The 16,892-nt window shown below is 41.3% G+C and overlaps 1 protein-coding gene across 1 annotated transcript in view; it reads right to left on the reverse strand.

The window, feature by feature from the left end:
- Positions 1–999: 999 nt before the first annotated feature.
- RSU1 (Ras suppressor protein 1) overlaps positions 1,000–16,892 on the reverse strand; it is a 103,818-nt gene continuing 87,925 nt past the window's right edge. The window contains exon 9 of the mRNA XM_048306873.1: positions 1,000–1,473. Within this exon, the coding sequence (XP_048162830.1) occupies positions 1,371–1,473 (103 nt within the window). The 3' untranslated portion in view covers positions 1,000–1,370. The remainder of the gene's footprint in view (positions 1,474–16,892) is intronic.

Consider the following 16,892-nt stretch of genomic DNA (forward strand, 5'->3'; position numbering starts at 1 on the left):
TTGCAAAATATATGTCAATACATTTATTCCCAGACTAAGGCAACCATGTTACTCAAATGCTGGGGTAATCCTAAATGTGCTTGAGAGGCTGGTGCTGATAACAGAATCTTCAGATACAAAACGGCGTTTGCAGAAGGCATCACTTCTAGCATGAGATATTTAAAGCCTTTTCTTTTCCCACTGAATGCAACAGGCCTGTCTCGGCAGTCTGGGCATGCTTCCCAGCTTGCTGTCCGGATGGGATGGCAGCCGACACTCGGCAACGGGTTGCTCGGGTACAAAATTCATTAAATTGGAAATCAGGGGCAGGAAGGTCTTGATATAAGCGATCCAGGTATGAGCATCTGTTCCTGCTCCTTGAGTTCCCTTGTTAGCTTTTGCTCTCCTAAGACTAAAATTGTTTGGGAAACACTGTCTGTAGATTTTAGGTTTTCCTTCCCCATTGGTAAAACCTGAAACTATCTGAGCTGTTAAACCATTTGTGGCTTCTGAGCTTGGTTGTGGTGCCAGCTTTGTATAGATAAATATAGAACCTGTGGCATTTTCAAAAGCCATTTGGAATAGCTCTTCAATACAAGCACTTTCAGCAGAGATAAAACACATTATTTGGGTTTTCTGCCTAAAGAAAAAAAATCACTTGAAAAATTGGCAGAAGTACCAGTTTCTTCAAATGACAAAGTTCTCTTCCCCAAACTGAGTCTGGCAATTGGCAGCTCTCTACAAAGACAATTTTTTTTCTTTCCTCTCTCCCCTTCCCTACTCCTTGATTTCAAAATAACCTTCAAGGCAAAAAGAGCAGTACACAGCAACATAAAAAAAGTAAAAGAAAATGATTAAAATTTTTCACTCCTTGAACAGAATGCTTTGCATTTTAACTAACTTGTATCAGATAAAATGCTACCACATTCCTACAGAAGAAATCAATGCATTACAGAAAACTGGACACATTCCTCAAGGAATTTCCATTTCAGAAGTTCTCCTGAATAAACTAAACAACAATAGAAATGAAGAGCTTTATTAAAATCACTTGGAATATCATATGAAATTTAGTATTGTATAGTATAAGTGCAAATTCCCCAATACTAACAGGATGTGACACATGTGAAAAGAGGACATTAATATACATAACAATAGAAAAGTTGAAATATGTTTGACAGTGATGTATTAAATGGCTACATAAATATGACCACAATTAGGAGCATATGTAATTTTGTTTCCCTCTAGCAGTATCTTCTAAAGCACTATACATAGTAAATTGCATTTAATTCTAATCCCTGCTTTCTTATACGTAACAGGAGATGTGTAAAAATATTACAGGCACAAGCAAAAGCAACATAGAAGATGTGAAAACAGAGGCAGAAGCCAGGCACTTATTTGTTCTTGGCTGCCAGAGGTTTACGGCTGATCTTCTTTGACTTGTCATTGTTCTTCTTTGGAGGTTCAGGGTTTGCCTGCATGTGTCTGCCATAAAGACTGTAAGGAAAGGAGAAAAAAAATTTTGATCTAACCATTAAACACAGACTTTTGCTCTGCAGCACATTAAACAAAGCATCTAGTTACTAAAAATAATAAAAAAGGGTCTTTATTTTGTCTCAACACACTGAATTTTTAATCAGATCTCAAACTGCAGTCATTAACATTTGGTTTTTTGTGACTTTGGTTTTTCATGACTTTTCAGGGGAGTAACATCAGGGAAGAGCAGGCCTTCGGAGCAGTGAAGGAGCAATCAGTTTTGCCTTCAGAAACTAGCAACCTTTATTCTGCAGTTATGGGATTAAGGCTCAGAAGGCTATAAGGATGTGTATTCAAGTAGACAGTGACAAAAATTGGGTTGAACTGGAGAGATAGAGTGCCTGCTTAGAGCAAAGTGAGCATCATCCCTACCAGAAAACCCAGGGGCTTGATAATGTGACAGAGAGCAATGGTGTCACAGCTGCCTTTGCTGCTCACACATGATTGATAGCACTGGGACAGCTACCAACACATCAATGCCACATTAGTAAGTACCACTGATTAAATGTTGACAAAGTATCCTACAATTAAGACAGCTAGCATTCACTGTGAAGCTAAATGGACCACATGGCTGAGAGGATCTTGCTAAATATCACATAGTAATTAATAGATAATTTATGAGTAATCCCGATTAAACTAAATTAAAAACCTACCCAAAATAAACACAGCTCAAACTTAACTTCCCTTATTGACATAAAGTGCTTTTTGAAGATGCACTTTGTGGGTTTTGGTTGGCGTAATTTTCTTCATAGTGGCTGGTATGGGGCTGTGGTTTGGATTTACACTGAAAACAGTGTTGATAATGCAGGGATATTTTAGTTATTGCTGATTGGGGCTTGCACAGAGCCAAGGCCTTTTCAGCTCCTCACCCCACCAGTGAGAGGGCTGGGAGTGCACAAGTTGTTGGGAAGAGATGCAGCCAGGACAGCTGACCCCAACTGGCCCAAGGCATATCCCAGACCATACCACATCCTGCCCATCATATAAAGCTGGGGGAAGAAGGAAGGGGGGATGTTTGGAGTGATGATGTTGCCTTCCCAAGTCACCGTTACATGTGATCTTGAAGGTCTTTTCCAACCTTTGTGATTCTGTGTCTCTATTTTATTTACTACTCTAATTCTATGTCAGAATGTTAAAAGCTACCATCTGCTGTGACCTTTATGTTGCTGTACCTGGAAGATACTTCAGCCCTGGGGTTCCACAGTTCCCTGGACTGTGGAATGGGATTAGAGCTCCTTGTAGGGTGGGGTGGAGAGGCAGTGCTTGCTTTCACCTTCTCAGCAGCTGAAGTTTTACATCATGCTACTAAGCAGGCTGCTGTCAAGGTGTACTGTAGCCAAAACAGCCTTGCTCAAGGAAAATACAACCGTAAACTATGACATTACTTCACCTCACTGAAATTTTACGTGTGTCATCACCTACTGTCAACAAGGGATCAGGTGCGATTTCCCGATGAATGCAGAGAGCCCTGACCCTCTGTGATAACTACATGCTTCGTATTAGCTACAATACACATATTTTTCTTTTATTTCATAAGAGATAGAGCTCCAGCAGCACAAGGCTGTATTTTATCCAAGTACACAGTACATGTATTAATCAAACATACATCCTATATAACTGTCCTGTTCTGGAAGGTGTTAAGTGAGTCAAGGGAGGGAGTCTATGGAAGGAGAGGGTTCAGTATTATGAAAAGCTATCACTGTAGAAGAACACAGAAGTGACATTCAAGGAGGTTGTCCTATCAGAAACTGACCCAGGATAGAAAAAGTCAGGGAACAAGCAGCATCTTGTTCTCAATGATAGGCAGTGCAGCATTTGAACCACTGTCAGCAGTAATTTTGTAACTCTTAGAAGTTAGCACTAGTTAGGTAAACACAAAATTAACATTCAAGCTAGTTTTTGGCTCTTTTAAAGTACCCATTTGGGACTTTAAGCACTGAATTAACAGAGAATCCAGTGATCCACTGTATCTGAGCACAAAAATCCTTCGTGGATAGGAACAGAAGTCCCCGGTCACTGTCCTGCGTTCCACATCCTGCTGCCCCCTATCTCCTTTGTCCTGTTAGTGCCAACCCAAAGAGGACTGAAACAGCTTTAGTGGCTCTCAATTGTTACATACCCCCCTTTTCTCAAGTTGGTTTAGGTTCCTCCTTTTTACTCTGGAAACTGCATGTAAGTTTCCCTCTCAGGTGATCCTTTTGGTATTCATTCTGCCTCTCACTTCCTCCCTTCTCAGGGCAAATGTTCAAGTTTGTGGACTGGTAGAGCTCAGATTAGTGAACTTCCCAAAGCAAAAGGGTGTGGTGGGAATTCTACTGACTACACAGATGCTTTTGAAATGCAGAAAACCAGAATAATGACAATTTTGAATGAACTTCAGAATTCTGGTAAAGTCTACTTGGGCAATGCCTTTTGACTGCAAAAACAAGTCCAGCAGCCATTACTGAGTGCATTAAGCAGTAAAAATAACAATTGACCTGTAGGTACTTTTGGGGTTTTTTTGGTATTTGCTCCTTACAATATTCAGTGCTATTGGTGCCCCAGCAACTCCCTTTGCCCCATGCAAATACTACATTAGTAGTAATAGATGTACATGAGTTGAAGGCATCTACAGCAATTTTACATTCTTTTTACCTATTTTCATGTCCAACCACTTCTAACAGCATCAACACCAAAGTTTCATTCAGCAAATTAATTAATGGGTTTGAAATAAGAAAATCAAATATATCTACTTAGGTTTCCTTGGCAAAATGAGAGGAAGTTTCAATGCACATTGCTATCCCAACTGAAAATGAGTGCTTTACAATCTATCATGTAGGCTGCTAGTCAAAGAGCAAGGATCAGACTTACTTAGATTATACAAGCCTTCATACACAGGGTCTCTCTATTCTGTTGGTGTACATCATATGTGAGGAGACATAAGGTGTCACAACAATACTTAAATACAATAATGACTGTGATAATGCCTCTGGGACAGAATTTGTCTTCTGTTACAGCAAGGAAAAGAGAATTCCAAATTTTCAATGAACTTCTGGTACAATAACAGACACCACTTTTATAGCCCCAAGGGAAAAAAAAGCCAAAGGGAAAGAAAAAAGCAAAACAAAAACACCAATGGAGATTATCAGCAGCTATCGAGAGAAGCAACTATCTGACTTCCACAAGAACCTATAAAGCTTTAGTTTTAATAGATGTGAAGTTTGCATAAAGTCTTTAATAATTTCAGTACTTACTGGAAAGACACGGCCACAGAAACAGCTGCAGCCAAGCTGTACAAACGATGTACATGCTCTTGCTCTGCATGAACACAGAGTCAGACATGTTAGGCAGAGACGCACATCATCCTTGGCAGCAGAGGTCAGCTGAAGACATGTACACAGACAGTTCTGCTGCTCAGCTGACGGATGGTGATGTGCTAGAGGATGGCACCTTGACAAAGCTGTTTGCATGACTAGACCCTTAGCCAAGGCAGACTGTCTCCATAAACACACAAAATAATTTTGACGCAGATTGTGGCTACGGTTTCAAGGCAGATTTGTGAGATAAGTGCTGATAACACATTCATGGCAGTGCCTTCCCACTTGATATTTTGAAACGTCACCTGTTCACGGGGCTGGTACAGCTCTGAGCAGGACACTACACACAGCTTGAAGGCTGAAACCTCTGCTGAAGGACAAAATCTGGAGTGCAAACAAATATTTGAGATGTTTCCAGTTTGCGGTAACAGTAAGAAGCTGGTTACTATAACCACAGCTCACAAACTGCAGAACCTTTGTAGACTTAGCAGCCACAGTATTGCAGGCAGACTTCTCATTCCATTAAAATTAAAGGGGAGATTACATGCAAGACTGAAAGTGCAGAAAGCCCTCAGACAGAGACTGAGTAGCTTTCTTTCCTTGTATATATTTTTAAAAGTATCTTTCATGAACAAAAATGTTTCTTTGTATGCAGATATAAACACAAACAAAATCTTCCTGCATTTTCCACCTGCCCCACTGGAAGTAACAAACGACAGCAGCATGGCTGCTGCAGCAGCAAAACTAACAACATCAAGTGAGAAAGATGCTCATTAAACTTCATCATTCTGTCTACTTTAATGATGCTTTTACTTAATAAAAATTCCCTAAGTAGTTGCAAGGATATTAGGCAAGGTCTCTGGTTATGTATCAGGGGCCTAAGCTGTCACTAGCAAGCATGCAGTTCAGGAGAGGCATTCCCAAGAGGAGAGAGTGAATACAGCTTTCTTGTAATAAATTCAGAGAGAATCAATAACCACAGCTTGCTGCATTACTTAAGCATTTAGGAAAGTAGGTAATCCTTCTAAATTAAACCACAAATTGCTAAATGTTGCAATTTACAGTGTAAGATCAGGCATGGAACCTTGTAACTTGAAAGCATACAGTCTTGCTACCAAAATCTCTGGATTTAAAAACAGAACCATAGTTAAAATTCTTAAATTCATAAGGGTCAAAAGAGTCACTTTCAAAAACAAATTCAGCACAACTGACTCAAATTTTCCTCTCTTGTACAACAAAATTCTCACTAGCCAAGGGCTACATGCTCCCAGAGGTAAGAGAGAACTTGTGTAAGCTAGGAAACTAGTGCAAAGTGTTTGATGCACACATTGATTTTTTTGAGTTTAAGCATTTTGAAAAAAGATTTCAAGACTGAGCCATGAGAAACGCACTGGTCTCACTTGATGTCTGTAACAGACCCACAGGCTGAATATGCAGTATAAAAAAGACCACACAGTTAAATATGGTCCTGGAGAGATGCTACCTCCAACTATGTACTGTAATCAGGGAAACAAAGGCGAAACATTCCAGCTTTGCTTGATTTTTCAAAAGCTGAAGCTCAGGGTCAGGCAGATATTTAGTATTCAGATGAAGCTTCAGAAGTTGGTATTCACAGTGACCTCAACAGGACAGTCCTAAGCCCCAGGTGATGATGCCGGAGAGGGGAAAGGCTGAATCGGTGGTGGTATCACTAGAAACCCAAAGCTGAAAGAAGTGTTTGCATGACTGATACATGCTGGCTACCCTGCCTTAGTTACAGTTCACATGCACTTACTGCAAGGTGCTTTTGCCACAGCAGTTTTTGAGTAGCTAATTGCTGCTCTGGTATCCCCTCTGAGTGACTGGAACTGACCTTTTCTATGTGGGAGCTGCTAACATGTAATCCCCTCAAACCACATATTCCCTCTCCCAGGAAAGGGACAGACACTGGAATTTAATTTGTCAGTCATGTACCAGTGAGAGAAAACAGTGGAGGTAAAAATTACTACGAAAGTATATTATATTGGTAGTTCACCAATAATGTTTTTAGTCTTTGTGACGTCAGTCAGATCATCTCATTGAAGAGGAACACTGCATGGGTAAGTGAAACCAGTATCTGTTTTCCTTACACCCAAACAGCAAACTGCAGCTTTAGGATTCTTAACAAAGAAAAACCAGACATGAGCGATTCCTTTTATTCAGCTGATATTTTGCCCTTTGTTTTCAAGTGCTCTGAGAGCAGATGGCAGCAATGCCAGTGATGTTCATCATCTGAAGCTCTCACAAGTTTCTTCAAAACCCCTCAGCTTTGGCCTGCCTGTGTCTGTACAGCTCTCTCCTCCCGCTCTACAATGGAGGCAGCACTGGCTGGATGAAGGGGGCAGGTGCTGGCAGTGCCACGTGCTGCAAGAGCCTCTGGGCCACTGACCCTGCAGCTCTCAATGTGCTGTGAAACTGCTCCACTATTTTTAGGTCTGTTAACAACGTGCCTTCCTCTACAGCCCACTGACACTCTGGGATGCCTAATACTTCAGACTGTCCCTCTCCAAATGCCAGAGCCCAGCCCCGAGACACTCCCAAGTGCAACAATCAGTGTTATTTTTCTGTTCCTCTTACCTGCCTCAATTATCTTCATAACCCGAAGTTCCTGCAGACTTTGCCTGCCACCACTCTCCCTAATTCCTCCTAAGTCCTGCATTTCAACTTTCAAAGAGACTTTCTGCATCACTAGAAATCCCTAATACCCTCAAAGCTTTTCTGGGTCTTCACCCCACAGGCACTGGGAAGGGGAACTGATCATCTCTTCCCATCTTGGATTAGCTCATTTATTTTTTGGCTAGTTTCATTTTTTGGAGCCCAAATTAGATAAGAAGAAGAGGATTCAGCATGGGTGGAGAGATTATGTATCCAAGCCCATGTCTCCCAGTCAGTGGAGATCTAGCTAATGAAGCCAGTGGAGCAAAGAGCCTTTTGGGTGATCAAGTGCAAGTGTCTGTTGTGAGATGCTTAGCTGCACTGCTCTGTTAAAGATTTTCACCAGCTACAGCGGACAGTGGATAGTTAGCTAACACGCAGACTCCCCTGTTTAGCTATTTTAAAATGCTACATGGAGTCCACCCAACCACTCCCTCTATGTTCCCACTCTGCACTCTCACAAGCTGTTAGCTGCCTTACATTAGAGACTCTGCTGAGTCACGCAGACTTACTGAATTCTGACTTACTCAGAATTCCTGCCTAAAACCACTCCAAATCTCAGCAAGTAAAAAAAAGTATTCCACCAAAACTTTCTGGAACTCACTGTTGCAGCATCCATGTAGAACATGCATCCTCCAAAATAAATCCCATGTGTCTCGTACTGGCTACTTCACTGTTTGGTTTTCCACAGGGCTCTCTTCTGCTGGACCCCTCTACCCCAGTCTATTCCCTTTACATTTGCTGCTCTATTATACACCTGAAGAAAAGAAAGACTCAACCTCTAAGTGCCGCATTTCCTACCCTCTATCCCTACAGGTTACTGTCAGAGACAGACCCTGACCAGAGAGACCTTTGGCCTCAGCTCAGAGGTCCCTGACCTGACACGTCAGTGAGGGGAGATTTGAGCTGAGGCAACTATGATTTACAAACACTTGATCTCCTATAGGGCTGGCAATTGATGGATAATTGTAATTCTGACAGACACATCCGCTCTTAAAATGATTAATTTAATCCTTGCTTCTTTACTCACCATCTTGCATGTTATGGGGAACTAATTTTTTTTTTCCATAAAGGAATTCCAAGCAGGTGTTAGGTATTTCTCTAATTAATACACAGTAATAAAAGAAAGCCTTCTCCTTATATTCTCTGAGGCTAGCATACTTTTGAAGCAAGTACTTTAAATGTGAGGCTTGTTAGGAAACACAGCTGGAAGCTCATAGAAGCCTAGCAAAAAAAAGGATTTTTTTAAAAGGAAAATGTACAGACCAAGATTTGCAAAGCTGGCTAATGACTTTGCATACCCAACCTGAAAGACCTTACAAGAAGTGTGGCTTTTGGCAGACACAATTTTGAAAGCACTAGCACTAGGTTCTGAAAGTCAGACCTATCTCAATACCCAGGGAGCCCAACACTGAAAATCTTCAGCTGTGCTACAGATCCAGAGAGACACATGGGGAGGGGGCTGTCATGGAACTGTCACAAAGATGGAAAGGACAGGGTATGCTTATCTTTATTTCTTTCAAAACAGAGACAAACAGGAATTAAGATTTCATCTAGAGAATCTATTATGCTGATAAAACAACTCCCAGTTAGCCCAGTATAATGAAACAACAGCTGGAGGGACCAGGGAGAGAACAATTTGTTTCTACATGTGGATAGTCCTACCAGACTACTTCAGTTCTGAAGAATTTCTCACCTGGGACGCAGATCTTCAAGCACATTCAGGAGGCCTGATCTCCCTTCTCATGCTCCATTTCGAATGGAACAATGAGTTCAGCATACACATGCAGACCAGTCCCTGAATCCACCCCAGGCACAAAAAACTGCATAGGCCAGAAACTGAAGTTCCTAAGAGTAAGAATTCCCACAGATTGCAGTGGAATAATTTTCTACTTGTTTTCACAGATCACATAGTGCTTTCCTACTTAGGACCAGAAGAAACAATAGAGTGCCAGATACAGGCATCATCTTAAACTCTGAGGGCTGAGGTATCCACTAGAACAAATGGTATCCTACATCTAATTCATCAAAAGCAATCAAGAGCCACAGAAACTGCAGAGCATGCTCAGATTCTTTGGCAGATGCCAGCACAGGTAGCTGCAGAGAAAAATGCACCACCAAGAAGGAAAAAGACTACTCAAGTGAGAAAGAAGTGTATTCTGTTTACTGAAGTCATCTGTATCATCACAACTCTTCTCTTTATTTATTTGTAATTTGTGAGCATGCAATAGAAAAAACAACAGTTGCTCCATTTCCCCAACCCACGTTGGGATAACACTCAAGGCCACCTGCCTGATCTCAAACTAACCCTGGGCAGGCAGCAAACACAGAAGAGAAAACACACTGGCATGCAACACAGACGTCCTCCTGAAGACAGCTGAGCACAGTATTTTTCATTCTTATGTTATTTTAATGTTGTTGTCCACGTGGAGTCCTTTGGGCTTCAGTAAAACAGTGCTCACTTTCCTTTCTGAATGCTACATTGCTGCTCAGATAAATGCCCTTACATAATCTTTATTATTGATTTATTACATGCATTTTGCTGTGTACCTAATTAACATTTAAAAAAAGGAAAACAGAGGGCAAAAATATCCAAGTGCAAGCCAGGGAACTTTCTTTAAGCTATTCTGTGTCTGGCAGGTATGTATTTCTTTTCCAGTAACTAGACGAACTGTACCAATAAAATGTATAGAAGGGACTCTGGGGAAATACTGATACAGAGTCTCTTTTTCCCTTTTTTTTATTTAAGCAAAATTGAAGTGTCTGAGTTAATCTGAGCCTGCTCTGCTGCACACTGAGGATGACCAGTTTCACTGGCAGTAGCATGGAGAACATTCAGCAAACTGCAATTCCCCAAACACAGGGTTTATATAGCTGCCCTGCTCTGCTGGGCTGGCTCACACGCCTCTCCCAGGGTGTCCGCCTCTGCCACCCCAACTGGCTGCAGGGCCAACTCTCCAACAGCTCCTTAAACACAAGGACTGAGCAGTGACAACGGACACAGTGACAAGGTGGGAAACTCAACCAAACCAACCCCTCTGAATCACCACCTCTGAGACCCTCAAAGGGAAAGGAAGAAGTCCCAGTCTTGTCACACAACCCATTTGTGTGAGCCAACACAAGAAATTCTGGAAGGCTCTGTGAGCTCTGGGGACCACTGTGTAAAAGGGGCACAGGATTTACTGTGGGATGCTTAGACAGAGTTTTGGGATTGAACAAGAGTATTTAAGGATTATACAGGACTTGTGAGTTCTTATGGGGACAGACTGAGAGAGTGGAAGTGAGTGACCAAGGATGACAGCAGAGTACAAGTGCAGGGAAAAGGAGAGAGGATGAGGCAGGGAATAAATGAGGTCCATAGTGTGCAAGCAGGAGGAGGTCAGAACACTTGTTTGGCAGAACTCTGTGCCAAATCACCTTTACTTTTTCCTGCCTAAAACCCTGTCTCTAGCTGTTTTCTGTGTGAGTGTGCCCTGTGTTCTGGCAGCATGCATGCATGTCCCATCAGCAAAGTTCAAGACAGATCAGCTGGTCAATAGGATGGACTGGAGCAACCAAGGGGCTCTAAGATCAGCCCTCCAAAGGACTGAAGGGTGTTGGCTGGTAAGACTGGGTCTGGGGGCCAGATATTTGAAACATCAAGATTGGGGAGCCAGGTATCAGAGGGATCCCTGACACACGGTTTTCCCTGAGCATTGCATGGAAATGTATCGAGGAATGCAGTCTGTCCCCCATCATGCTAATCTGCCCATGGCTGGCCATGTGTACATACGTGTTTCGAGTCTGGTTAGCCTTGCTACTGACAGGACAATGGAACAGGGATATGGAGCAGCTGCTCACTGCCATCGGCGAAGGAATTAACTTGGTTCCGCCAGGACACTGGATTTAGGTGCTAAAAAGCACTACCAGGAAGATGAAGAATGGAGGAAACTCATTTCATTTTATGGCAACACTGCAATGAAAATGTTGCTTTTTGACACAAAGGACCACATCTGAAGTGCTACACATCTCAGACATTCCAATTTCACTCAGCCACATGAGTTGGCTTTGTTTAACTCACGATGGATACACTTTCCAGAAAAGCTGTTCTTGGACAAAGTTTTTGAGCATGCTTAACAGATCAATGTGGGTCTCTCCAGTTTCCAAACACAAGCCTTTCAACTACTCCCTGGCCAACATGGGCACAAACATGCCAATTAGATCAACCTTACAGACACCTGGTAAGTTGTGCTCTGACAGATCAACATACATGCAAAGGAAAAAAGTGATTCAAAGCCAATTTCAAAATCATTGTCATCATACATGTTAAAATGCTGAAATGCTGAAAGCCGAAGACCAAGCAGTTCTATATGGAAGCAAAAAATATCAATACAGTGGTTTTCCGGTTATGTAACTTTACTGTGGAAGACCAAAGATGGTCACTCAGAAACCATATATTAAAATGATACAGACTCTTCACCTAATTTTCCAGCCAGTTTTGTACAAAGCTTCAAAACCTTAGTATTTGGCAAACAATTACTGGGTTTCAAGCAAATCTTTGGTGATTTTCCATGGCTTTTACTGTGCCAACAAAGCTGTTCCAGAATCTTTTCAGGAGGGACCTATGCTATGTGGCAGCCAATAATCTTTATGGCAACACTGCAATGAAAATGTCGCTTACTGTAATGAGCAGAGATCATAAGTTAAGCCCCCAGCTACCTTTCTATTATTTTTCATTAGAGTTTTTCTGGCTTTGCTATGCTTCAAAGCACTTAGGGAATTACCCCAAATTAGGCTCACTAGTCAGCTCATCATTACTCAGACCACACTGAAACTGAGTAATCAGCAAACTGAACCAGCTCCCGAGTAACACAAGACACTAACATTTGTTTGAATGTTTACAATTTCTTTTTTAGTTTGTCCTCTTTCTTAAAGGTCTGTTCTGTAAAACAAACTTGCTCACAGTTGGAGGTGGTTTTAAAACAACAGGAACATCACACAGTATTTTTTCATGCCATTAACACCTTGAGCAAAGGGTTGGGGTTCCCTTCATCTACCAAAAACAAACTGTGATAGAGTCATGTTTTCTTGACAGCAGTGTTATTCCTAGACTTGTGTTCCATAGTGCTAGATGAGGTGGGTGAGATAAGAAGTCTCACTTACTATGTGAATACTCATCCCTAATCTATGGCAGATTTTTACATTGGCTTCCTTCCCTCTTGAAAAGCAGGAAGCTGACCAACCTGCTTGAAAAGAGCAGTAACGCTGACATCAGTTAAATTCTGATGACATCCAATCTGCATGACTTCCCAAGTTGCTCTCACTGTCTTTCAGGGCCCACAGTGTGAACAACATAAAGCCTTTTGAAAGGCTTTCTTCTCCCCCAGTGTCTGTCAAGATGAAATGGCAATACAGTGTCAGCCTGATTTTGATTTCAACAAAATCAATACAAGTTTTGCTTCTGATTTCATTGGGTTCAAGGTTTGGCCTTTAAGGTCTTGTCCATGCAAACAAAAAGGCAAACTGCAGTTGCAGTGTGGCTTACAAACCCCAAACTATGTATAACAACATACGAACAACATCTAGGCTGGCTATGAACAGTGGAGTGAAAATTACGCTTTGTCATCAAGTGCTAGTAATAGCTAAGGCCAATGAGTCACCCTGTGACATCTTAATGCATGCATTGACCAAAATAGTTTCTCTTGCAAGGAAGGTGGGATTATGCATACTGATCTGGTTTTGCTCAACATCCTTTTGCTATAGGTAGGCAGCACTTATCCTAAATTGTTGGTGCTTATGAATGCTCATGAGTTAAAGGAACAAACATGGAACTTTTACTGAAAAGGACAAGAACTAGTTTACTCATCAGATAATTGCAAAAGGCACCCACGGGAACCTTCAAGCATGATGTAAAATAAACTAGTGATTCCACCTTCTTCTGGGCAACAGGAAAGGGAACATGGAGTTGAAAACACAAGCACTGAATCAGTCTAAGTGCCACAGCAACGACAAAGGCAGAAAGAGTGAAACAACAGGGAGCCAAACACAATACTGCAGTCTTGGTGGACAAACTGCAGATCATCTACTTTGCATCTTCTTTGAAACAGGCTGGAAAACACACTGCAGGGAGGGCAAACATGGTCCTTGGCTCTTTCTTTCTGGTTTCTCAACCAACAGGCTATTAACATGTTTTCCAAATCCCAGTCTATGCAGACAAGGTAGCAAACAGGCACTCCTTTACTTGTGAAAGGTAAGATATTAGATTGGATATTAGGAGAAATTTCTTCACTGAAACAGTGGTCAAGCCCTGGAAGAGACTGCCCAGGGAAATGGTGGAATCACTGTCTCTGGAAGTACTCAAAATATGTGTGGATGTGGTGCTTAGAGGCATGGTTTAGTGGCAGACTAGCAGTGCTGTGCTCACGGTTGGTCTCAATGATCTCAAAGGTCTTTTTCAACCTTTGTACTTCTATGATTCAAATTCCAGCATTCCCCAAGCTTGTGATATGGAGCAGATTTATGAGAAATGAAGGAGTGGGAAAAGCAAAGTGACAAAAGGTTTGTCAACAGCTCTCTGTCACTGAGAATGCACTTCATTTACCAGTCAATTGCAGTGTCTAGGAGACACATTCATTGACAACTTACTGCCAATTGATCCAACATCTATATAAAACTCTTCTTATGCAACGAGCTTGCTGACTCAGATGATGATGAGATCTATAGAGAATTAATAGCTATACTAAGTCCCTAACTGCACTAATTTCTAAACAAAATGAAACCAGAAGGAATAAAATCTCACCAACATCTCAGCAGCTAGACCATATTCACTGCTTACAGCACATTTTTGAATGAAATTCACTTTGATACACTCCATAGCTGGGGTAAAAGTATGGCATGGGTATGAAGTAGAAGTCCTTATGCAAACACTGTTTTTTACCTCTATGGCCATATGTACTCGTGGGATTACTTTTGAAATACAGGGACTCTGCATTTTCTACTCCCTCAATTTAGCATGGAAGCACCAGAGATGCTCAGGGCTGTATGGCACCAAGTGCTCTGTGCGGTCGCATGCCTCAGCCTCTCACCAGGACAGGGTAATGCTGTGAATGGCTAATTGATCCTGCAGTGGCTTTAACAATTGGCAGTCACTTCACACCGCTGGCAGCATTCCTGCAGTGCACACTGCCTGCTTTGCTTTGTACTACCTGTTTTATCACTTCATGATAAGGCAGTGTCAAAGACAGCAGGCATAACCTATTCCGGCATCTCCATCTGGCTTTATATATCAGACTTGTGCTGCTCTGGTGGATTAGTTTCAGATCCCTGTTGGCAGATCAAAGGCAGCAGTAATAACCACAAATCAACCCCTCTTTAAGGCCTAAAACATCTTCTCCCTCATAGCATGCCTCATTTCTTCACCACTCCAGACCCCTTATAAATACCAACTTTGCCTAGACACAACAGTTGTATGCAGATACTCAGGCCCTGGAGAATTTGGCACTGTGTTTTCTCTGTTCTATTATGACAATCAAAATGAGCAGCATCAATAGAGGTGCTCATGTAGACGAAACATTGGAGTCCCTATAAGCCAGAAAGCTGCTTGGTGCCAAAGTGAGAGTATACACAGAAGATGGCTTGCTTCCCTTAGTCTCATCTCAGGTAATGTATTCTCCAGCACTCAGCAGAGCTGTATTTCCACTGAAGCACCCAGCTGCTTTCAGCTCACTGCTCAGTGCTCTAAGCTGACCGACAGATGTTTTCAGATACAGAAAAGATGCATCCTCAGTTGAACAACTGCACAGTGGACAGGCTGCTGTCTAATGGTGTTTCCAGACAGCTTCCCCCTTGATTAGCACATGCTCTAGAAAACAGGACTCAGAAAAGGGATTCATGAGGTTAAAGATCCACACTGTTGCTCCCATACAGGGGAAACATCTGGATCCTTTCACCATGACTGTGCTTGCACTCTTGAGATTGCTCTTGATTTCCTGATGTTCACCTCCTAGGATTTATCTAAAGGCAGTGAAAGTTAAAAAATGACTCAAAGACTAGGCAGCAGCTCTCTGCTTGGCTATATCTTACTAACAAAATGAGGCTTTTACTACAGAAGTAGCTTTTGTTTACTCCCTCTCTGTAACACCTTCACAGGGACAAAGCTGCACTTACCATGAAGTAGCTAGACAGTTCAGTGGATCTCAAATCACCCAGAGATACTGTGGCCAAAAAAAAAAAAAAAAAAAAAAAAAAAAATCTGTGCCTTGGATTTCACATGAAAACTGCATTTGTGCTGTAGAAGATATACCTCCATAGGCAGTGAAGACATAAACTCTCCCTCTTAACCTTCTTTAAATCTTTCTGTCTTGTAACTTGCAGTTTGAACTATGTCTCTAAAGAGACTGCAGCATCAGCTAGAAGCTAGATCAGGAATAGTTCAATATTCCTACATTCTACTTAAAACAAAACCCAGAGATAAATAGCAAAAATGAGAGCTGCTTAAAGATCTCCTGAAATTATTAAGAAAAAAATTAATCAATTTAAGATAAAAATACACAAATCATCTGGTGCCAACATTGCATTTGTACAGCTTGCAAAGGCCAGAAAGACCTAATATTTCAGGATTACCACATAAGGGCTTGAAAAATATTTTCTCCTAAAATTCTTTTGAATACAAATGTGAAGTACTTTGATCCTGATTTTTTTCAGAATTCAATTAAGTTCCACTCAATTGACTGTTTACCCCTTATAGTTTTTTACTACACACATAAAACTAGACACTGTCTCAACATATGGAAAATGTGGATGGTACATATTGTTTGTAGCTGCACATAATTTTAAGAACTGTAACTGTACTATTGCTAGATAATTTTTAAACTATGACAAAGATGCATACTATTGAAGAAAAATGGCGACCCTATAAAAAGCTGTACGTGTTTGAGTCAATCAAGTAAAGAGAGTCATTTTCTTCTTATAGTATGATTCTTCTGCATGCTAGTGGAAGCAGAAAGTCAGAAAGATTAACTGAAGACCAAGAAAAAAAGACCATCCTCTTCTTCCCTCTCCCACTACTGAGCTTAGAAAAATGTCCAAAAAATGAAAAAAAAAAAAAAAAAAGACACTGGCAGCTTCTAGGACAGTTTAATAAACCTTGGGGAAGGCCTCAGTGTTGAATTTGCCTTCCCAGTAGAACCTAAAGCATTGCTACTAAAGCAATGCAATATAGTTTATGAACTTGTCTTTACTGCTGCATAACTTATCTTTGAGAAATGATACTATGGTGAACAACTACTCTCTCTGAATCTCTTTGGGCTGCAATGGACTGCAGGCTTTATCACAGGAAGTAAACTGGACCAAGATTGAACTCCAAACTGAAATATATATACTGTATTTTTGAATTAATGAAAAATTTTTAATTCAAAAGTTAAATACTAGTAC

This window comes from Corvus hawaiiensis, chromosome 1, assembly GCF_020740725.1.
Source record: "Corvus hawaiiensis isolate bCorHaw1 chromosome 1, bCorHaw1.pri.cur, whole genome shotgun sequence".
NCBI classification, from domain to species: Eukaryota; Metazoa; Chordata; class Aves; order Passeriformes; family Corvidae; genus Corvus; species Corvus hawaiiensis.